This window comes from Zymoseptoria tritici, chromosome 1 (assembly GCF_000219625.1).
Source record: "Zymoseptoria tritici IPO323 chromosome 1, whole genome shotgun sequence".
NCBI classification, from domain to species: Eukaryota; Fungi; Ascomycota; class Dothideomycetes; order Mycosphaerellales; family Mycosphaerellaceae; genus Zymoseptoria; species Zymoseptoria tritici.
In genome coordinates, this window is record NC_018218.1 from 472,160 (window position 1) to 490,819 (window position 18,660).

General features: G+C 54.7%; 5 protein-coding genes across 5 annotated transcripts; 2 read left to right on the forward strand and 3 right to left on the reverse strand.

Annotated features, from left to right (window-relative positions):
• Positions 1 to 2,220: 2,220 nt before the first annotated feature.
• Positions 2,221 to 3,458, reverse strand: MYCGRDRAFT_64949 (uncharacterized protein; the record flags this gene model as incomplete). Its single annotated transcript, XM_003857714.1, has 3 exons — positions 2,221 to 3,053; positions 3,108 to 3,219; positions 3,278 to 3,458. Coding segments are annotated over 3 exons (1,026 nt in total), but the record flags the coding sequence as incomplete, so codon positions are not given.
• A 457-nt stretch (positions 3,459 to 3,915) lies between these two features.
• On the forward strand, positions 3,916 to 5,409 carry MYCGRDRAFT_64952 (uncharacterized protein; the record flags this gene model as incomplete). The annotated part of the gene is made up of 5 exons (XM_003855833.1): positions 3,916 to 3,993; positions 4,052 to 4,089; positions 4,332 to 4,578; positions 4,699 to 4,868; positions 4,941 to 5,409. 3 exons carry the CDS (start codon positions 4,377 to 4,379, stop codon positions 5,241 to 5,243), a joined length of 675 nt encoding a protein of 224 aa, XP_003855881.1.
• Positions 5,410 to 6,063: 654 nt separating this feature from the next.
• MYCGRDRAFT_102005 (60S ribosomal protein L23) lies at positions 6,064 to 7,217 on the forward strand (the record flags this gene model as incomplete). Its single annotated transcript, XM_003855834.1, has 5 exons — positions 6,064 to 6,137; positions 6,210 to 6,260; positions 6,486 to 6,732; positions 6,819 to 6,896; positions 6,957 to 7,217. 5 exons carry the CDS (start codon positions 6,127 to 6,129, stop codon positions 6,987 to 6,989), a joined length of 420 nt encoding a protein of 139 aa, XP_003855882.1.
• A 4,643-nt stretch (positions 7,218 to 11,860) lies between these two features.
• On the reverse strand, positions 11,861 to 12,643 carry MYCGRDRAFT_26811 (uncharacterized protein; the record flags this gene model as incomplete). Its single annotated transcript, XM_003857713.1, has 1 exon — positions 11,861 to 12,643. A coding segment is annotated over one exon (783 nt), but the record flags the coding sequence as incomplete, so codon positions are not given.
• Positions 12,644 to 13,807: 1,164 nt separating this feature from the next.
• On the reverse strand, positions 13,808 to 18,625 carry MYCGRDRAFT_64956 (uncharacterized protein; the record flags this gene model as incomplete). The annotated part of the gene is made up of 4 exons (XM_003857712.1): positions 13,808 to 15,673; positions 15,733 to 16,627; positions 16,712 to 18,324; positions 18,427 to 18,625. The coding sequence occupies 4 exons, from the start codon at positions 18,623 to 18,625 to the stop codon at positions 14,073 to 14,075; spliced, it is 4,308 nt and encodes a 1,435-aa protein (XP_003857760.1).
• Between the last annotated feature and the right edge of the window lie 35 nt (positions 18,626 to 18,660).

The window sequence follows — 18,660 nt, forward strand, 5'->3', positions numbered from 1 at the left end:
GGAGGTGTTAGGGAGGGAATCGTCCTAACGACAGGTAACCTTTAGAGCTATGTCGGTAGTTTTCGGTACAGTTGTACAGTTGTTTTTAATTAAATCGAATGTTAGAAGTACCTCGAGAGGGAATGTAGGCTTGCACCGAAAACAAATAGTTATAGAATGTAACGAGTTAATTCGATAAGGAAGGGAATAGACAAGAGCATCCCCCGAGGCTATATACCCGCCCTTCGTATTACTAAATGCGTCCCTCCGCCTAGACTAGGCACCGGTTGCAGTCTAACGTCCGCTCGGGGGCTATTGTGCGCCCGTAAGGTTCGTCCCTCTACAGGATGTCCTAGTCTAGGCTAGATAAGATAGCACCGGTAATCTATAGTGCCAGGATAGTCCAGGTTAGGACAGGTAGGGGGCGTCATCGTGAGGGTGTCCTCACACTACCTTCCTTACTATAGCGTCTTCTTCCTTCTTCTTCTTATTAGCTACCTTCTTAGCCTCCTTAGTAGCTATTAGCTCCTTACTAGCTTATAGTTTAGCCGGTAAATAGAACTATATAGCTTAATCCTAAGGGATTAAGAGCAATAGCTTACTACGTTGTCGTTTCTTCTACTTATTCTTAAAGGAGTCTCGCAGACCGGTACACTCGCTCTTAAGTAGCTAATTCTACGTCTACGTATATATAAAGGTATTAGTAAGCTTCTAAATCGCCTTACGTTCCTTCTTATTCTCGGGCTTCTTTAACACGCTCTTTATAAGGGCACGAGTCTTACGCTAGTTGTTAGAGATAATAGAGGTGTCTATGCCGGCTATAGTCGGTCTGCCGGTACTTAGTCGTAAGTCGTTTACGGTGCCTAGCCGAGAGCTATCGCTAAAGTGTACGTGTTTAGTCTTCTTAATTGCCGGCTCCTTAACCTTCTTTAGAACGACCGCTAGATTAAGTAGATACAAGCTAGTCTTGCGGAAGCTAGAAGCGATGTTAGCTAGTGTAAACGCCTTCTTGTAGGCTGGCTAAAAGAGCCGGAAGAAGTTACGCTTAGTTACTACTAACAGCCCTTTAGTCTGTTAAATAAAGCGTAATAATTCAGAACTGTAGAGGCTGGCTAACGGACTAAAGAGACTAACATCGAGAGGTTGTAAGCGGTGTGTTAAATAAGGTAGATAGACTGCCACGAAGATGCGATAGGCCATGCAATACTCCAGGAATGCCAATGCGGTTGGTCTTGCTTCAAAATGACTGACTAACCTCATGTCCGCACACCTTCCAATGGGGAGAGCAAAGGTGGTACAGAGTAATTCCACTTGTAGTCGAAGGTCACAGTCACGCAGTCACGCAGTCACGCAATTGGGAAGACTCGGAGCCGTTTTATTCGTGCGCGGCTCCTCGGGGACGAGGAGGAGGACCTATACTGGAAGGCAGGCGGCGGAACAGAGGCCAAGGTCACCGGCACAGCAACCACCTTTTCTTTTCACAAGATCCAGCCAAGCGAAAACAACACTGGACGAGCGATCTCCGTCGCCAGCAAAGAAATGACTTTCGTTGCCAGCACTTTTCATACTTCGACGCGTATATCCGCCGGCTACTTTATACGGCATACGCGCTCTCCATTCTCTCCACTGTATATATCCTCATTCCACCCAAAGACTTCCAGATCTCCCTCACTCAAAACCAGCGTGGCTCTCAAAGCTGCAAATCATAACACTCCCAACCGGCTTTTCGCGCCACAGTCCCAGTGACGACACCTTCACCACCTTTTCCATCTTACCCCAACAAATCGTCCATCGCACTCCCATTGCCCTGTTGCTGCGGCTGACTCTGCTGCTGCTGCGGCAACCCCGCATTCGCCCCATACAACCCCGCCTGACTCTTCTGCTTCGCCATGTCCGCAATCGTCAACCCTTTCTGCGCCGGCTGAGCCTTCTTCATACCGCTCCCACTCAACAAGCCCGCAAATGCATCGCCACCTCCCGCCGTCTTCTTGGCCGCAGGCTGAGCGCCAATTTGCGCGGATGGAGAAGCAGATGCTTGCGGTGCCACGGCTACAGAGGTGAAGTAATTCGGTCCCGTGGGTTGAAAGCCGGATGGTTTCGGAGGGGCGGAGAAGGCGGATGTTGTGGAGGGGGTGGGGGATTTGGTGGATAAGAGGGCGGAGAAGCCGGCTTGGTTTGTGCCTGGTTGGGGCGAGGGTTGAGCGAATGTTGTGGTTGAGGAGGTGGTGTTGAAGGTGGAGGAGGTGTAGTTTGGTTTGGGGATCGTGGGGAGGGTTGCGGCGGCTGGCGCGGGCGTGGCGGATTGGAAGTCGTCAAAGTCGTCGTCGTCGTCGTTGTTGTTCGCGGTGAGGGGTTGGGAGAGGGTGGTGCCGTTGGAAGGCGGTGGCAAAGAGGCGGGTTCGTCGTCACCAAAGTCGAAGAGGTCGACTTCTGGTTCTTTGGGTTTCGGCTTGGGTGCTTCAGGCTTCTTTGCTGCTGTCTTTCGTGCGGATGAGGGTGCGTCTGCTCTTCGTCGGGCTGGAGCAGGTGCATCGTCGGCTTCGTCATACTCGTCGAATCGGTCCGCGCCGGTTGATCGCCCACCCTCGTCGTATTGGTCGTGACTTTCCTCTCCGCCGAACCCACCGCCATCTCCGTATACAGGCCGTGAGCTTCCGCCATATGTGCCTCCATATCCGCCAGTCTCACTTCCAAAGCCTCCATATCGGCTTGAGCTGCCTCCTGAAGATGAGAAGCCTGCTCCTCCCTCGACACCAGTATATTTGCTCTTCGTCGCCCTTGCCTTCTTCCTCTCCGTGCGGATACGCTCCACATCACCCAGCAATTCTGTCAATTCCTTACTCCTGTTGCGGACGTTGATTCCCTGATCTTTCCCATTCTGGTCGATGTAGTGGAATTGCTTGAGCATCTTGAGGAGGGAGAGGTGAGATCGCGCGTCGTCGATGACTCGCTCGGAGCCATGCTTTATGAGGAATTCGAGGAGTTGAAGGGCTTTGTAGATTTGTCGCCATTCTTCGGCGGACTTTTCGGTGAAGCGCTTGTAGATCATGGGCATGATTTCGTTGAGGAGTTGGCTGGGCATGAGGTCAGCGTATGCGTGTGACTGAGTCTGTCGGCTTGTCCCATACTAGTTGAAAGTGCCATTCGCGATTTCCTGCATCATTGAGGAGGAGGCACCCCATGGTTCATTATTCGTGGCCTCTCGGACCTTGGACTCCATTTCCGTGTAGTTCATGACAGCTGGGAGGAGGCAAGGTCAGCTCATGTCCTCCGCAGTCGCTGTCCTCGATGTGCATACCATTTTGAACCTTGCGCACTCCGGCCTTGAGGTCGTAGAGTGTGAGGTTGCTGACCTGATCTTTCAGCGAGTTGAAATCCATGGTCGTGGTATTATGCCCTTCAGAGGCGTGTATCGGGAAGGTGTGATCGCGTCGCGGTGCTGTAAGATGAGGCTGATATAGACCGCGGCTTCTGAGCTAGCTGGAGGAGTCCTTGGCCGTGATGTGGTGGACAAGTGGGTGCGTGGAGTCTGAGGATTGAAGTCCCAAAGCAGACAGCCCACAGTACATTGGCTGAAGTCGAGACAAGCCCACAGTGGATATAGCCACGCTAGCTGGATGCAGTGAGTGTAAGCATTTCTCTTGCTACACCTCTCGTGTACCTCCGGCCGCACTGCATGTCATTCGAACAATCCTGGCATACAGATTCGAATATGGAGTCATTCGCTCACAGAAGCAACGAGGTCTCCCTAGCAGTAAGACCGGAGCTCTGCTTGGCAGGAGTTCGAACAGACCGTCTCGTTGCCCACGCGGGCACATCAACCATCCACTATGGGACACGAGAAAGGAGAGGCGGCTGCTTCCGCGCTTGGAGCTGTGTTTCGGGCTTCATGCTATTGACGAGTACATGTTTTTTTTTTCTCCATCACCAATTCACCCTCCTGCCATCCACTTTCACTGTACAACACTCTGTACAGAGAGACCGAACCTTCTTACGACTGTACACTACTTTTTGGTGAGTCTCAGCCTGGCAATGCTCCCACCACGAGTGACATACTGAAACAATCGCCCAGCTAGCTGCTTCTCGCCTTCCAAACACCCATTGACACCTGTAAGTCCAAGCTACGAGCATCAATCCATCCATCAAGTCGTCGGCACTGCACAAGAATGCAATGCACCAGCTGCACGAGTCGGGCTACCGGGGATACGGACAGCTGTACCTCCAGTCCTCAACCATTCGCACGCAATGCACACATGATGAACTCCCGACGGCATCCTCGCCAAGCAGCTCCTTGCCCCCAACCCAACGCCCAAAAGGCAGAACGTCGGTGGAAATGCTGACCTCATTGCCAGGGTCTCTTCGTTGCCCCGCGACCCCACCAAAGAACTTCTCGAGACATGTTCAAGTTTTCCTCCTCCTCAGCTTCCTCCCTCTCCCGTTCCCTCACTTCATCCCTCCGCGCACCCATCATCAGCCGTCAATTCCACGCTTCTCCAGCCAACATGACCGTCACCGCCTACTTCGACGTCTCCTGGACCGGTCCTGAGTACCAGACCGATGCCTCCGGCAAGGTCACCTCCAAGGACACTGAGGCCAAGCGTAAGTCCCGATCCAACCCCTCCATCTTACCCCTCATTGAAGTTGTTGAGAATCTTCAATGGCAATGCCTCGTCTATCCAGCACGACGACGACGACCATGCTGACACTTCCCTCTCACAGCCCGCTCCGGCCGCATCAACTTCGAGCTCTACGACGATGTCGTCCCCAAGACCGTCGAGAACTTCCGCGCTCTCTGCACCGGCGAGAAGGGCTTCGGCTACTCTGGCTCCAAGTTCCACCGTGTGATTCCCGAGTTCATGCTCCAGGGTGGTGACTTCACCCGTGGTAACGTAAGACTCATCACCATCCTCACCACCTCACTCTCCCTCAATCCACCACTAACACCTCTCTCCTCACCACAGGGCACCGGTGGAAAATCCATCTACGGCGAGAAGTTTGCCGACGAGAATTTCAAGCTCACCCACAAGAAGCCCTTCCTCCTCTCCATGGCCAACGCCGGCCCCAACACCAACGGCTCCCAATTCTTCATCACCACCGTCGTCACCGGCTGGTTGGATGGCCGCCACGTCGTCTTCGGCGGTGTCCCCGACGGCGACACCAAGTCCATGGGCGTCATCAAGTCCATCGAAGCTTGCGGCTCTAGCAGTGGCGCAATCAAGTACAAGGATGGTCCACCAACCATCACCGGTGCTGGTGCTTCGTAGAGGAAAGATGAGCGTGGACAACGTGGACATGCGAGCGATACAGACTTGAATTGAAGACTGGCATCCAAGCTTCGTCAATGCTTTTGTTACTTGATAGCATTGCTGGGGCTGTGTAGCTACGGCTAGACAGTTTGAAAAGTACTCTGAATGTCATACCAAAAGTCCTAAAGTGGTTGTCGTCTTCTCTTCTCACGCCTCGATCTCGTCCTACACAATGCTAGATCCCGTACTTGGTGAGCCCTGCTGTACTGTCATGGACAATCGCCATCGTGCTGCGTCTAACCCATCTCACTCACCAACCTCCCTTACTTCTCTTGTCAGCCAACTGTCCGAACAGCTTGAGCTTCTCAGTCGGCTCTACCTGCACAGAACCTGGAGCGAAAATGTGTCATAACTGCCGTCCTGACAAGTCTGACCCGTCTCACTCAGTGTCTTCCGTTCCTTCCATAGCCAATGCCACACGCCATCTTATACTTCGAACACTTCGACCAGCTTGATCTTCTCGGTCAGCTCTGCCTGCACAAAGCTGGATCGTGTGCATCATGGTAAGGTACTGAGATTACAATCTGACTCGCAAAGTATCATTTGGCCTTTCAGCTCGGATAGCATGCTGCGTCCGCATAATGTGCTCCGTCTTGTGGCATTGCAGGTGCCCTAAGCCATATCCATTCCCAAAAATTGACGGACCTTCCATTCAACCCCGCCAAATTGAACAGCCGTCCCGTCGCAACTTCCTCCAAAAGTCACGTGTCCTAAATTCTCACGCCTTCCCTCCACGCCAAGCCACCACTCTCGATTTTCGACCTCATCGACGACAATCTCGAACTTTTGCGCCGCCCGAGACCTCCGACCATTCGACTAATCCACCACAAATACCGCAGCAATGGCCCCAACGTATGTTACATGCACCGGAGAAACTCGCAGGCAGTGAGGAGAGGTGGTAATGCTGACTTGATCACCCAATAGACGCAGCAACACTTCCGGCAACAAGCTGAAGATGACCCTCGGTCTGCCTGTGTATGTATCGTGATACCCTTTTCCCTCTGCACTTTTCTGGACGACGGCGACGACGACGATGATCACGAAGACGACGAAAAGCGCAGCGCGACCGAGCACATCCATTCGCGAATTCGACATGGAACGCCTTTCACGAATCCACGCATCGAGACCGCACATCATACAAACACACACACGCACGAAGGAAGAGCAGAAATAGACCGAAGACTAACACATCAATCCCAGCGGCGCGGTCATGAACTGCTGCGACAACTCCGGCGCCCGCAACCTCTACATCATCTCCGTCAAGGGCATCGGCGCGCGCCTCAACCGTCTCCCCGCCGGCGGCGTCGGCGACATGGTCATGGCGACCGTGAAGAAGGGAAAGCCAGAGCTGAGGAAGAAGGTCATGCCCGCCGTCATCGTGCGCCAGAGCAAGCCGTGGAGGAGAGGCGATGGGGTGTTCTTGTACTTTGAGGACAATGCTGGTGTGGTACGTACAACCTTTGAGGAGAAAGGGAGAGGATGAAGGTGTTGGGGATATTGGGGTGAAGGTTTGGGCTGACTTGAGGATAATAGATCGTCAACCCCAAGGGTGAGATGAAGGGATCGGCTATTACGGGACCTGTGGGTAAGGAGGCTGCGGAGCTTTGGCCGGTATGTTCTCTTCCTGCACACCTGCACACGCCGGACATGTCGCTAACACTTCACGCACAGCGTATCGCCTCCAACTCCGGTGTTGTGATGTAAAAGGCAGTCCCTCGATTTCGCAAAGCTTTTTTCAAGAAGACAAGATGGAGTCCGTCGTCCTTTGATGATGATAAGCATTGGGGGAGCCGGCGTTGTAGCTAGACAGACATGCTAGCACCCGGGTGTTCTCTTTTCCTCGTCGACGAATCGAACGAAAAGAGCGCGCCGGGAAATGAAATCAGGCGCGGTTGTTTTCTGAGCTCTCATGAATGGACACTCTTCTGCTCATCCCATTTCCTTTTGCTGTCCTTCTTCCGCGTCGGAGCCGGCTTGATGACTACTGACTTTTGATACCAAGGGGCTATGTACTCACCTCACAGATCTACCCATTCCTCTCCATGCGGCAGCGACTCGAGTCGCATCACCCCTGCTCCATGAGTCCAACGAGACAAGCCTGACAGACAGCAACGAAGATGCCGAATGAGAGCAGAGAATCCATGCGTGTATTTGCGACCAGAGAGAACCGGAAGTTTCGTCCATCGCTCCATCGCCATGTTTTCGACCCGCTCGACGTCCTCGGGTCCATCCTACATGGAAACTTCGGTTGGAGTCCTCTGACGGAGCCAACTCCAAACAGCAGTACCAAGGTGAGCACTCACACTCGCGGCCAGCTTTTTTTCCAATCTACGCAGTACGGGAGATGTCTCCAACCGGCGAGAGCGGGCTTCCTTGGCTGGTCATACCCGATCGCACGGTCCCGCCGGGCTCAAGTCGTCCCGATCAATCCTACGCCCTCGGTCCAGCGCACATAAAGACGTACGTACGAACGACTTGAGGTCTCTGACCAAACCCACTCCAACCAGCAGTTATGGTTTCGGGATGTCAGCACTTACACACTTACGATCGCCTCTTTTTTCCAGGACGCACGGAAAGAGACTACAGATTCCTCGACATACGCACAGTTCGGGAGATGGCTCGAAAAGAAGAGAGCGGGCTTTCCTGGCTGGTCATATCCGATCGCGCGGTCGCGCGCAGGTCGGCGGTCATCCGGAGACATTGTCATGTCTCCAGCGCCGACTGTTCCAGAAAAAAAAAACCCCCGTCTGTTGCGCGCACAACGAGATTTCCAACACGACGGTCTCGGAAGCCGGGTGTTTGCGACAGCGACTTTGAGAGTCGATATGCAGCTCGACCACGGTAAGCCTTTTCTTGAACGCTTCTCTTCTTGCGTACGGTTGGGTCGAGAGCAGGACATACACCTTACCAGGATTTCGCATCGAACATAAGCCTACGTTTCTTGTCGTCCCGCCTGTCCCGGACAGGGACTCTCCATTGCGCCAAGATGGCACTTGGGCTCGTCAGACACGTCGTCGTCCTTTCGGGTGACACTTCACTTTCCGCTTTGAGGACATCGAGGAACACATCTGAGCGCGCAGCGGAGAGGGAGATGCACAAAACCAACTTGAGCCTGAAACAAATTGCAATTGATTGCTACGAAAGAACGTAAATCGCCATTGATATGTCGTGGATGGCGCTTTCCAGCTCCTTCGGTTTTCGCTCCAGCATCGCGGGGGTGTTTTTTTTTGGGGAAATTTTGTCCTTTTCGAGTTGAGTTGGTGAGCTACTGTGGGTATTCGTGCCGGTCGCTCTCTCTCTCGTTGTTGCCTCGAAAGCTGGACACCGCAGCAGCTGCATGCGCATGGCAGCGTTTTAATTGTTCGGATTGCCATCGCAATCCGCCGCACTCTGATCCTTCACACTGAAGTCGGGAAAGCACGCGGTGAGCGCTTTGGGGCATTTCTAAACAAGACCGTTAGCAGGGTGCTCAAAGTTGTGGTGTCTTGCTCTGTTCTGTTTCGGAAAGATACACACGTTTGAGCAGCCGTAGACGCCACCGTCGGGATCAGACTGTTGCGGTGAACAATTCCCATTCGGGTAGTCGTTGCAGTTTCCTGGACCCTTGAATTTCTGGTTTGGGTCGCATGGGATGCACCACTGGTTGTTTCGTTAGGATGTGCACCGATGGTGGTGGGAGGGATGGGTGGGACTTGCGTATGCTGTGGCTGAGGACGCCAGGCAGAGGAGGACGGAGAGGTTGAAGATTTGCATTGTCGATGATCGGTTGTTCTTGGTATGTTGTTGATGGTTGTTGTTGGCTGTGGACGTCGTTCTTCGTGCTCCGAAGCTCTTGAGTCTTTTTGAGTTGCCAACGAGAGGAGATTTGGTGTTGGTCTGAGGCGAGTGACTCTCAGTGGGCGATCTGACGCTGATATAGACGAAGATCGCAGCCACCTGGATTCCGCTTCGTGCCGTGCTGCTGTCGTAATGCGGTGCGGCGGAAGAGAGCGGATTGAAAGCTCAAGGATCCTCCTTGACGCTCGTTCTGTCTTGATGGCGACTTGGACCTGGATGCCATCCCGGTCAGATGTTCTCGATATGGACGGCTTCCCTGCAAGGCGTGACGATCACAGGGTATGTTGTCCAGTGCGGGAACCACTTGTCCACTGATACCGGTGCCTTCACATCGAAAGCTCTTGAACGCGATCGCAGCCACTTTGATATACAATTGTCAAAGCGGCTGGTATTTCACTCAGATGAACACGCAGTCCTCTCGATGGCAGGTGACGACCGGAAGACGCCAACAGAAGGATCGATATAAGCTCAGGACAGTGCACTGTGCTGCAGAAAACAACGGAACAGCGATCGATATATCCTGGAGGCGTATCCCGCGGATATACAGCACCTTCGCACATCAACCCTCTAGCCGTTCTTGGTGAGGGTTTACAAGGCTTGTGCAAGGGCTTTGACAGTAAAGTGTCTTTGGGCTTTGTCGCTACCGGCCTGGTTGTGTCGATCGATCTCCGTAGACCACTCATGTTGACGACGAGATCGAATGCTGCACAGTTGCGAGACGGTGGAGCCGCACATTTTTCTGCATTGACCCGTCCCGGATGTTATCAACGGCGTTGAAGACTGGAAATGGCTTGACGTGTCAGTACATGTCTTCTTTGCATACAAAGCGAGACTCACTCCTCATGCACGCCCATCGCTTTCATTCCCCCTCTTCTGCTGGATCACTTTCAGGTGAGAAGCACGGAATGTGACCGTAATCCACAAGAAGTGAGGTCAAAACGAGCGGTCCGGCGTCTTCGGGCGTCGGCTTCAGAGATGGAGATCTTCAGAGGCAGATCGTCTGCCTCTTTCCATATTGGTTTGCGCGCATGTGAATACCCTTGTCATCACCCAAGAGCGTAAAGTTTCATTTTTCAGAGTTCGCCTGGAAGTAGAGTTCGATGCTGTTCGATATATAAGGTGCGCGAAAGGTGTCAATGGAATGAGACAGCTGAGTTGGGTCTGGGTATGAGTCTTTGGCATTGGACATTGAGTCGAAAAGAAGGGCAGAAGCAGTTGGTTTCAAACTGAGAGGCAGGAAGAAGACATGATGCTGATTATTCGTATGTGCAAGAGCACAGTAGAGCGAAGAATATGTTCGTTCGTGTCGCAAGCGGCGCAGTAAAGGTATCAGAGAAGTAAGTGGAGTAATACACACCCCAAAGCATCATCCACCGCAAGCTACCCAAAGTCATGATTCGTAAAACATCGTAGGTCCCGATCCATCCAGCGCATCACAACCAAGAGCAGAGATCACATCCTTCAACGTTCCCACGTTATCCTCCCCTTCCCCACGGACTCTGCTCAGGATACCTCCTCCCCTTCACCCCCGCCTCGCCAGAAATCGGCCTCGATCCCCGTCCACCTCCTCCGCCTCCTCTGCTACCTCGTCTCCCATCGTCGAATTTCTCATCTCGGAACTCCTCCGGCGACGGCAGATCCTCGTCATCGTCATACCCTCTCGGACTCTCATACCTCCTACTACTCTTCCTCGAGTGGGAATGGCGACTCGACTCTCCACTTCTCCGGCTTCGATCTCCAGGCGGCGGAGCATGACGGTCTCGATCCCTATCTCCTCTGTCCCAATCGCGATCTCGACTTCTGTGTCCGTGCTCATGGCGATGACGGTATCGATCAGATGATGGCTCCCTTCCATCGTCGAACCTCTCCCTCCTCTCCTCTCTCGGCGGTGAATCCTCAAACCTCGTCCTCTGCGGACTCGCCTTTGGCCCCAGACTCTGCGTATGCCGATGACGGTGCATCCCACCCAGTCCCATGGGCGGTGAAAACGGCGCACGACCTCCTTGCCCGGATCCACCTCTAGGCGGAACGGCGGCCGCCACGGTACTCGCAAACAACGGCCCCGCCGAAGGCCCAAACATGACTCCCACTCCATTCGGAGCCGGAACCGGAGGCGGCGTGGTACCCCTCTGATGGAGCGGGGGCGGTGCGTCACCCGGCTCATGGTCTTGCGTCGGAGGTCTCGACTCGCCTTCCTCGGTTTCCACCGGAACATTTGTGGAGAAGTAATCTCCCGTGTCGTGCACCGGCACGCTGGGCGTTGGTTCTTCCGAGCGGGAGTGCCGGAGCGGGGAGCCCACGACTTCAGGGCGGAAGTGGGAGTGCGAGTGCGAGGAGGTGTGGCGGATTGAAGCCGAAGCGGCTGCCGCGGCGGGACTGTAGACTGGTGACTTGTCGCTGTCGTTCTCCCACCATTCGTCGTCGGCGGTGGAGGAGACGGAGACCGGGCGTTCGAGCGGAGAGCTTCCTTTGCGACGATGGGTGCGGTGGCTACCTTGTGATGAGCGGTGGTGGGAGTCATAAGACCCACGGGTGGAAGTCGGGAGTAGCACGTCGTCGTCAGGCGGAGAGGTGCTATGATGCAGACGACTGTCGGGGTGGGATTTCCGCCTTCGAGTATCGTGGGAGCCACTACGCGACCCGCCTCGTCCGTCCCAGAGGTGGGGACTGCCTACATTGCGGGCGATACGGCTGAAGGTCGAGGCAGCTTCTTTGCCTTTGTCGATCATGGTCTGGCGTGGGCTGAGAGCCGGTCGTTTGGATTGTTGGCGAACGATGCTCGGCCTTCCGTCGACGTGGCGGTAGAGAGGGTTGCGAAAGTATGCCAGCGCAGGACCCCGGGAGTCGACAGAGCCTTCGTCATCGGTGCCGCCGCCGTCAGCATCTTTTCTGCTGGAAGGACGTAGGCGACCGTGGAGACGTCTTTGGTCCGGCTCATAGTGGACTTCGACTTGTTTGTGCTTCTCCTCTTCCTCGGCTTCACGACGCAGTCGCTCCGATACGCCTTCGTACCACGCGACCATATGACGATCCGGCTCGCGAGGGAAGCACTCTCTTGGCAAGATCTTCGGAAATGACTCTCCAGTCTGCACATCCTTAACATCCCACTGCTCAACCGCCTCTCGCAGAAACGTGGAATGCTCCTCCGGACCCAACAGGACTTGAATAGTCTGCCACATAATCCATCCCTCCGTCTTCAGCGCCGGCACGGTGGGGTCCGTGAACGCAGTTGCGTGGGTATGATGAGCAGGCTGTAAGCTATGCAAACAGCCCAAGCTCTTGTAGATGAACGCGATACTCTCATGCGGCGTACCGAGGAACAGCTGGTCGTAATTCCCGTGTAGATCACGGTAGAAGTGTGCCAGCTGGTTAGGCGTGAGATCAGGCTGATCGGACGTCTCGTACTTGTCGTTCATGACTTGCTTCAAACCGCGGAGAAGTGCTTTGAGCTTGTCGGTGCCGGTCTTGTCGGACTTGAACAGGTAGCCCCAGTACTCGTAGGCTTCGCGATTCTCAACGTCCGCTTCGTGCGCGTCAGGAGGAGTAGACGGGTTCGAGCCCGCTGCTGGAGCGGGCTGCGGCCCTGCTGACGCTGTACTGCTCACCATGTTGTGAGGGGCGTATGATACAAGTTGCGCGATATGTGATCGATCCGGTCTCTTGTACCCTGTCCTCAGGCAATCTCACAGCTGCAGCGACCGACGAGAGAGCGAAAGTGAAGATCTTTCAACAACGCTCCAGCTCAACAGCCTCAGTACTTCCCACCTGCCTTTGTCCAACAGTTGCACAGCTCGAGCAGCACCGCAACCACTGGCGCAACGGTACAGCCTGTTGTCCAACCTCGCCTGCCTATTGCTCAACGCGCTGTATCGATCCAGCTCTTTCCCAACTCGCGCCGTCCAGCAGCGTCTTTGTCTCTTTGCGCCTCAAGTTCTCGCCAACCCAAGACTCCCTCTCCTCCAGCTTGTCGCGCAGAATCCAGTCCAGTCCAGTCCGTCCAGATCCTCCGTTCGTATGCGCAGGTTCACGTCTTCAGCAATGGAAATCAAGCTCAAGTCTCCAGTTCCACGAAAGAAGGTATAGATACCGTTATCGCAGTCGCAAACCTCGCAAACCGTTTCACATCCAACAAGTTCCCTCTCACTCCCTTCTCCTCTCAAGCTGACTCTCACTCCCGAGTTCCGTTGCTCCAGCCCAAACCCCGGCGGTGTCACTCAATCACACTCCCGACTCCTCACGAATCGCACGATCGTTCCTCACCACCTCACTTATGAAACCAGCATCCCCCGTCCGGACAACCTCATCTCAGTTCCGTGCGCAGAGCGTTTCGCAGTCCCCGTGCGGTTCGGTGATGGTCGGTGCGCGAGAAGCTCGAGTCAGACCTTGTCGCCGAAAGTCGCGTTGCCACGTCGCTTGCGATGAGAGTGTAGATGAAGAAGGTAATATATGTTACGGCGAAGAGCGAGTGAAGCAGTCCATATTACGACGACCTCGTGGCTGAGGTTTTGCATGCCACATCCCTCAGGTGGACGGATTCACGAGATCGTTCGGAGGGAAGCGACGTCACTGTGCATGGATTGTCGTGTAAAGATTTACCAGAAGGATACCTAGGTATCAACTTGCGAAACCAAGTACTCATGCTAAGGTAGGTATACAACGATCAAGCAACATTTGTTCGCATTGTACGCCAGAGTAACTAGGTACACTACGGTCACCCACGCACATATTGGTATCTCAATCCGCCCAAAGAAACCGCAACACAAATCACAAGAGAACACCTCCCTTGCTCAGGGTAGTCTCCGAACTCGACCTCCTCCCTCCAGCATCCGCCACACTCAACAGACTCATACTCGTCAGGTCCTCCTCGTCTTCCTCACCTCTCCTCCATGAAACCCTCCTCGCTCCATCCCTCACCCTCCTCGTCGCGCGTCGAACCAACCCAGGAGATCTCTAAACCCCAGGCGTAACGCTGCGTTCGCGCTTACTCAACAACCTCCCAAACTTGTTACTCCCCTGCCCCGGACTGTCACTCCGTCCCAGACTCTTCGCATCCGCCGGCAGGAAGGAGCTCTTGATGTGTACCACTCCGTCGCCAACTTTAACATCTTGCTCCCCACCGCTAGCCTGGTCGTTGATGAAGAACAACGACTCGCCAAGCGTCTCGTCCCGACCAAACGACTTGTCATTCTTGACGACAACTTTGAACTGCGTGGCGGCCGTGCAGGAGAGTTTCTTGGGATCGTCATCGTAGCTGACCTCGCCAGTTTTGGACTTGACGGCTTTGGTGTGGAAGAAATCTTTCATGCCATGTTTGGCCTCGTGTAGGACGTGGACCTCGAGTTTCGTGTCGGCTTCGAAGCCTGATGCGCCAAGGACGGAGATGGTCGCTGTGCCGGCATCCGGGCCCGCGGTGGAAAGGCCGCCGGCAGAGAGGACGCGTTTGTGAGGGGTGGTAGGGGTGGGCGGGGTTTCGATGCTGGGGATGACGGTGCCGTCCATGCCGTTTGCGTGGCCGTTGGAGGTGACGGGGCGGTCGCGTTCGGATTCCATGCTTGTGGGGTGGAGTTCGCCGACGGGGTCTTGTTCATCAGGGGTCATCTCGCCGTTTTGGTGGCCGCTTACTGTTCTGCGCTTGAAACCGCGGCCGAGGAAAGATGCTCCCTTGAGAGCGCCGCCTCCGACGAAGGTTCCGACTTTGCCGACGCCTTTGACGGGTGCGCCGATGATTTTGCCTGGCGCCGCGAATGTGCCGGAGAAGGTCGAAGAGCCTTGTCGCGAGCGAGTGATGTAGTCTGGCTTAAAGAGCATCTTCAATCGAATCGAGCCGCTCTTGCCATCGAGGTTGAGGGTGACCTCCTGCGCTTGGAATGGCTCGAGAACATCGAGCGGTACGGCGGCACCGCCCAAAAAGTCGGCTTTGTCACCAAAGTCCCAGTCGTATACATCAACAACGAACTTGGCGGCTGTGCGGCTGCGAATAGGCACCTCGAAGAACTCGTTCCACGCCGGGTGAAGCGTCTTCTTCTGCTTGTTGGTCTTGTAGACATCCTTGCCGTTGAGCGAGAATTTGCAGTATGGGTCGGAGTAGCCATTCCTATCGGCAGCCGGGAGGTCCGCAGCATCCAAGACTTCCACGCGAAGGTTGCCTTGGTTGTTGAATGACTCGCTGGGGTCAAGCTGCATCTTGACGGGCAGAAAGCGCATGGAAACCTTGATGTTGCTGGCGTGGCCGTGCTCGTCCTTGAGCGTGATGACAGTTTGTGTGTAGAGGCATCTCTTCAGAGTGTCGAGAAGACTGCCGGAGAGCTTCGCCTTGATGTCGTCGTCCTTCTCGTCCTTAATGTCTTTGTCCGAGACAAGTCGCAACGTGATACGAGAGAGGTCCAGCTCGCGAACCATGGCATCGCCGGTCTCGTTGAAGGTGTGCTTGCGATTCTTGACCTTGGCGCTGCCCCAAGCAGGGTATTTCATGTCGTCCATGAGCACTTCCAGGTGAGTACCAGCGTGCGCAAGCTCGCCGTCGTGGATCGTGAAGACCAGGAGACCCGATTCTGTGACAACGTTAGCATGCGATGATATTCGCGAGTGTTAGCCCTTGCTTCCCACTTACCATATTTACCCAAGTCCTCAACTCCGATCTTGACCTTTGGCACTTCCAGCTGCTTCACCTCCTCAGCCTCAGTCTGCTCTTGTTCGTTCTCATTCAACGCCGTCTTCATCTCCTTTTGAGAAGCAGTCGAGTCGACACTGCCGATAGTACCAGCAGTGTCACTTCGCTTGATTCCTGGAACCGGTGCCTCCTCCAGCGCGGCCTTCTTCTGCAGCTCCTCCTCATCTTCCGGGTCCTGCACGGCAAGGGTCGGATAGAACGCTACAGTGAAGTTCAAGGTACCTCTGGGCGAGCCGGTGCCAATGCGGACCTGCTCAGAGATGACCTTGTCCTTGGTGTCGCAGATTTGGTATTCGCCATTCTCGCCTTGCTTGATGTAGTCTTGCGCAGCGATCTCAATCTGGCCCATCGTGCGGTCCTTGCCGACATTCTCCTCGTCCATGACCTCGACGACAAGCTTCTCGCGGACAGAGTGCACGGGCACGTAGAATACCTCGTCCCAATCAGGGCTGAGATTGTTCTTGTATGTGACGGTCCTGCCTTTCTGGATTCCCGAGAGCAGAACACGAGCGTATGGGTCGGATTTGCCGACTGTGTCCAAGTTCTTCAAGTTCTGCGCAGACTGGAAATGGAAGCGCATGACACCGATAGGGTCAATGTAGCCATTGCCACCTGCTGCGCCAGTCAGAGCAACAGGCTTCCACTGCAGTGACATCTTCGCGCGGCCGGTCTTGGCTCCGGCGAGGTTGTACCATTCCTGGCCCTTCTCCGTCAGATCCAGCAAGTCATCAAGCTTGATCTGGTACGATGCAAGAATGGGATCGCTCGCAAGATCGCGGTCGTCTTTGATGACCAGGCCGAGCTTGGCCTTCTTGCGATCAGTGATTAGCAGCTCCTTGGCAGCGTCTGGCCAGATGGGATTGTTGGTGCGCTTCAGCTTCTTGGAGATCTGCACCTCCTTTCCGTTGAGTAGCAGCACGGCGTATGGGTTGAGCTGGCCAATTAGAGACTTCGAACCATCAAGATCTTTGGCTTGCTCAACGACAAACTTCGCGATACCAGTCGTGCTCTCTGGTGGAGGCTCTTCGATGCCACCCTCGAGTTTGCGACCTTGCAGGACAGGGAAGAAGCGAATGTCGCATTGCACTCTACCACGAGGTCTGCCGTTGGCCATGACCTCAAGGATCTGGCTCTCCATGTCATTGTTCGCTTCGAGCTGCTCCAGGTTGAACGTCGCAACTCCCAGCTCCTTGTCTTTCCGGTATTCGTTGTAGTCGAACAGATTGATCGTCAACGGCTCCTTCAAACTAGTAAGGATGACGTTGACAGTCTCGTTCCATCTCGGGTTCGCATTCTCGTGGACCGTCTTGGTCTTGCCCAGTGGCTCGCGGTTGTTGATAGACACAACAGCGTATGGGTCAGGCGTGCCAGAGAACTTGTCAGGGTTCTTGAGGCCCTCCGCGCCGTGGAATTGGATCTGTAGAACACCAATAGCTTGATCGACAGGCGAGCCAGCCAACATCTTCGCAATCTCAATCGGAAAGACGTTCGGATCGTACATCATCGGGGCAAGATTTGCGTGGACCATCTCCTGGATGAAGCCTTCCAGACCGGGGATAAAGTTGATGTCGAATCCGAGAGTATCACCGCCCAATGGCTTGCAGACGTAGTCAATTTCTGGTCGGCCCAAGAAGCAGATCTCCACTCGATCCACGAATGGGTATTGCAACTGCAACTTCATCTTCACCCGCATGATACCAGAGAAAGCCATGTCTTCGACGATCACATCCAGACCCTTTGAGATCATGGCCTTGCCCACGCGGATTTCCAGCACCAGCTTGGGATTGATCTTCTCTTTGATCTGTTTCTTGGTCAGGTCTGCCACATCATTTGGTGTGAAGCTGAACTTCCAGTCCATCATGACAATGTCGTCCTCGGATCGTGGGTAGGTCTTGACATGCTCCATTCGTGGTGGCTTCGTGCCGAGTGTGAATGACTTCATGCGCATGCTGTCGAGGAAGGCAGGTGTTGAAGTGCTGAGGACTTGGTCCACCGTGCCAATGATCGTCTGGCAGAGGATCGGCGCATAGATCGGCCAGAACTTTGCCATGAAGTTGTTCATCCATCCAAGCGTTTCGTTGTCCGTCTCGAGGGCATTCTTGGCAAGCTCGCGACTAATGTCGTCGCGGAAGTTGCGCCGCACTCGTCGTAGTGAGGTTCGGTAGTATGTTGAGCATCCAGCCATGACGATAAAGACCCAGCCCAAGCCACCTCCCAGCACCGCGATCACCCACGAGGAGAGACAGGCGACCACAATGATTGCCGCGTTGTGATACCAATCGCCGAAGAACTTATCGTCCAGCTTTCCTTCGAGAAAAGTCTGGTGGTCCAGCATTGTACCACCCTCATCCTTATCGCTAGGGTTGCCGAAACGCGGTGCCCATCCGACCTTGGCCCAATCCTCTCCCTCTTGCTGAGCAGCGTGTGCGGTGTCTTTGTCGTCTTCAGGTTTCGCCGCGTCCGAGATCGCGCCTTTCTTGCTCGGTGGTGGGAGGTCGTAGCCGGCGTCAGGGCCATCGTCAGCATCGGTGGCTAGGATGGCGGTTTGGTGCTTCCTGTGCAATCGAGGACCAGTTTGCTACACAGCATGTCAGCATTGAGTAGCCATTGGCTCGCGGGCGCAGTTGATTTCACAAACCTCCTGAGCTTGTGCAGCTTTCTCCTCCGGACTGGCGTCTGGGTTGAATGTGAAGGCAGCAGCTCCTCCTGCTCTCGCCTGGTCTACCATTGCTTTCTGGGCATCGTCGGACGTGACGCTCGTATTGGGATCTTGAGCTGCCTCGACAACACCCTGAGCCTTCAGCTCGTGCTCGGCCTTCGCGGTGCCCTCCATGCTGGGTGAGCGAGTTGTGTCGTGGTGATCGACTT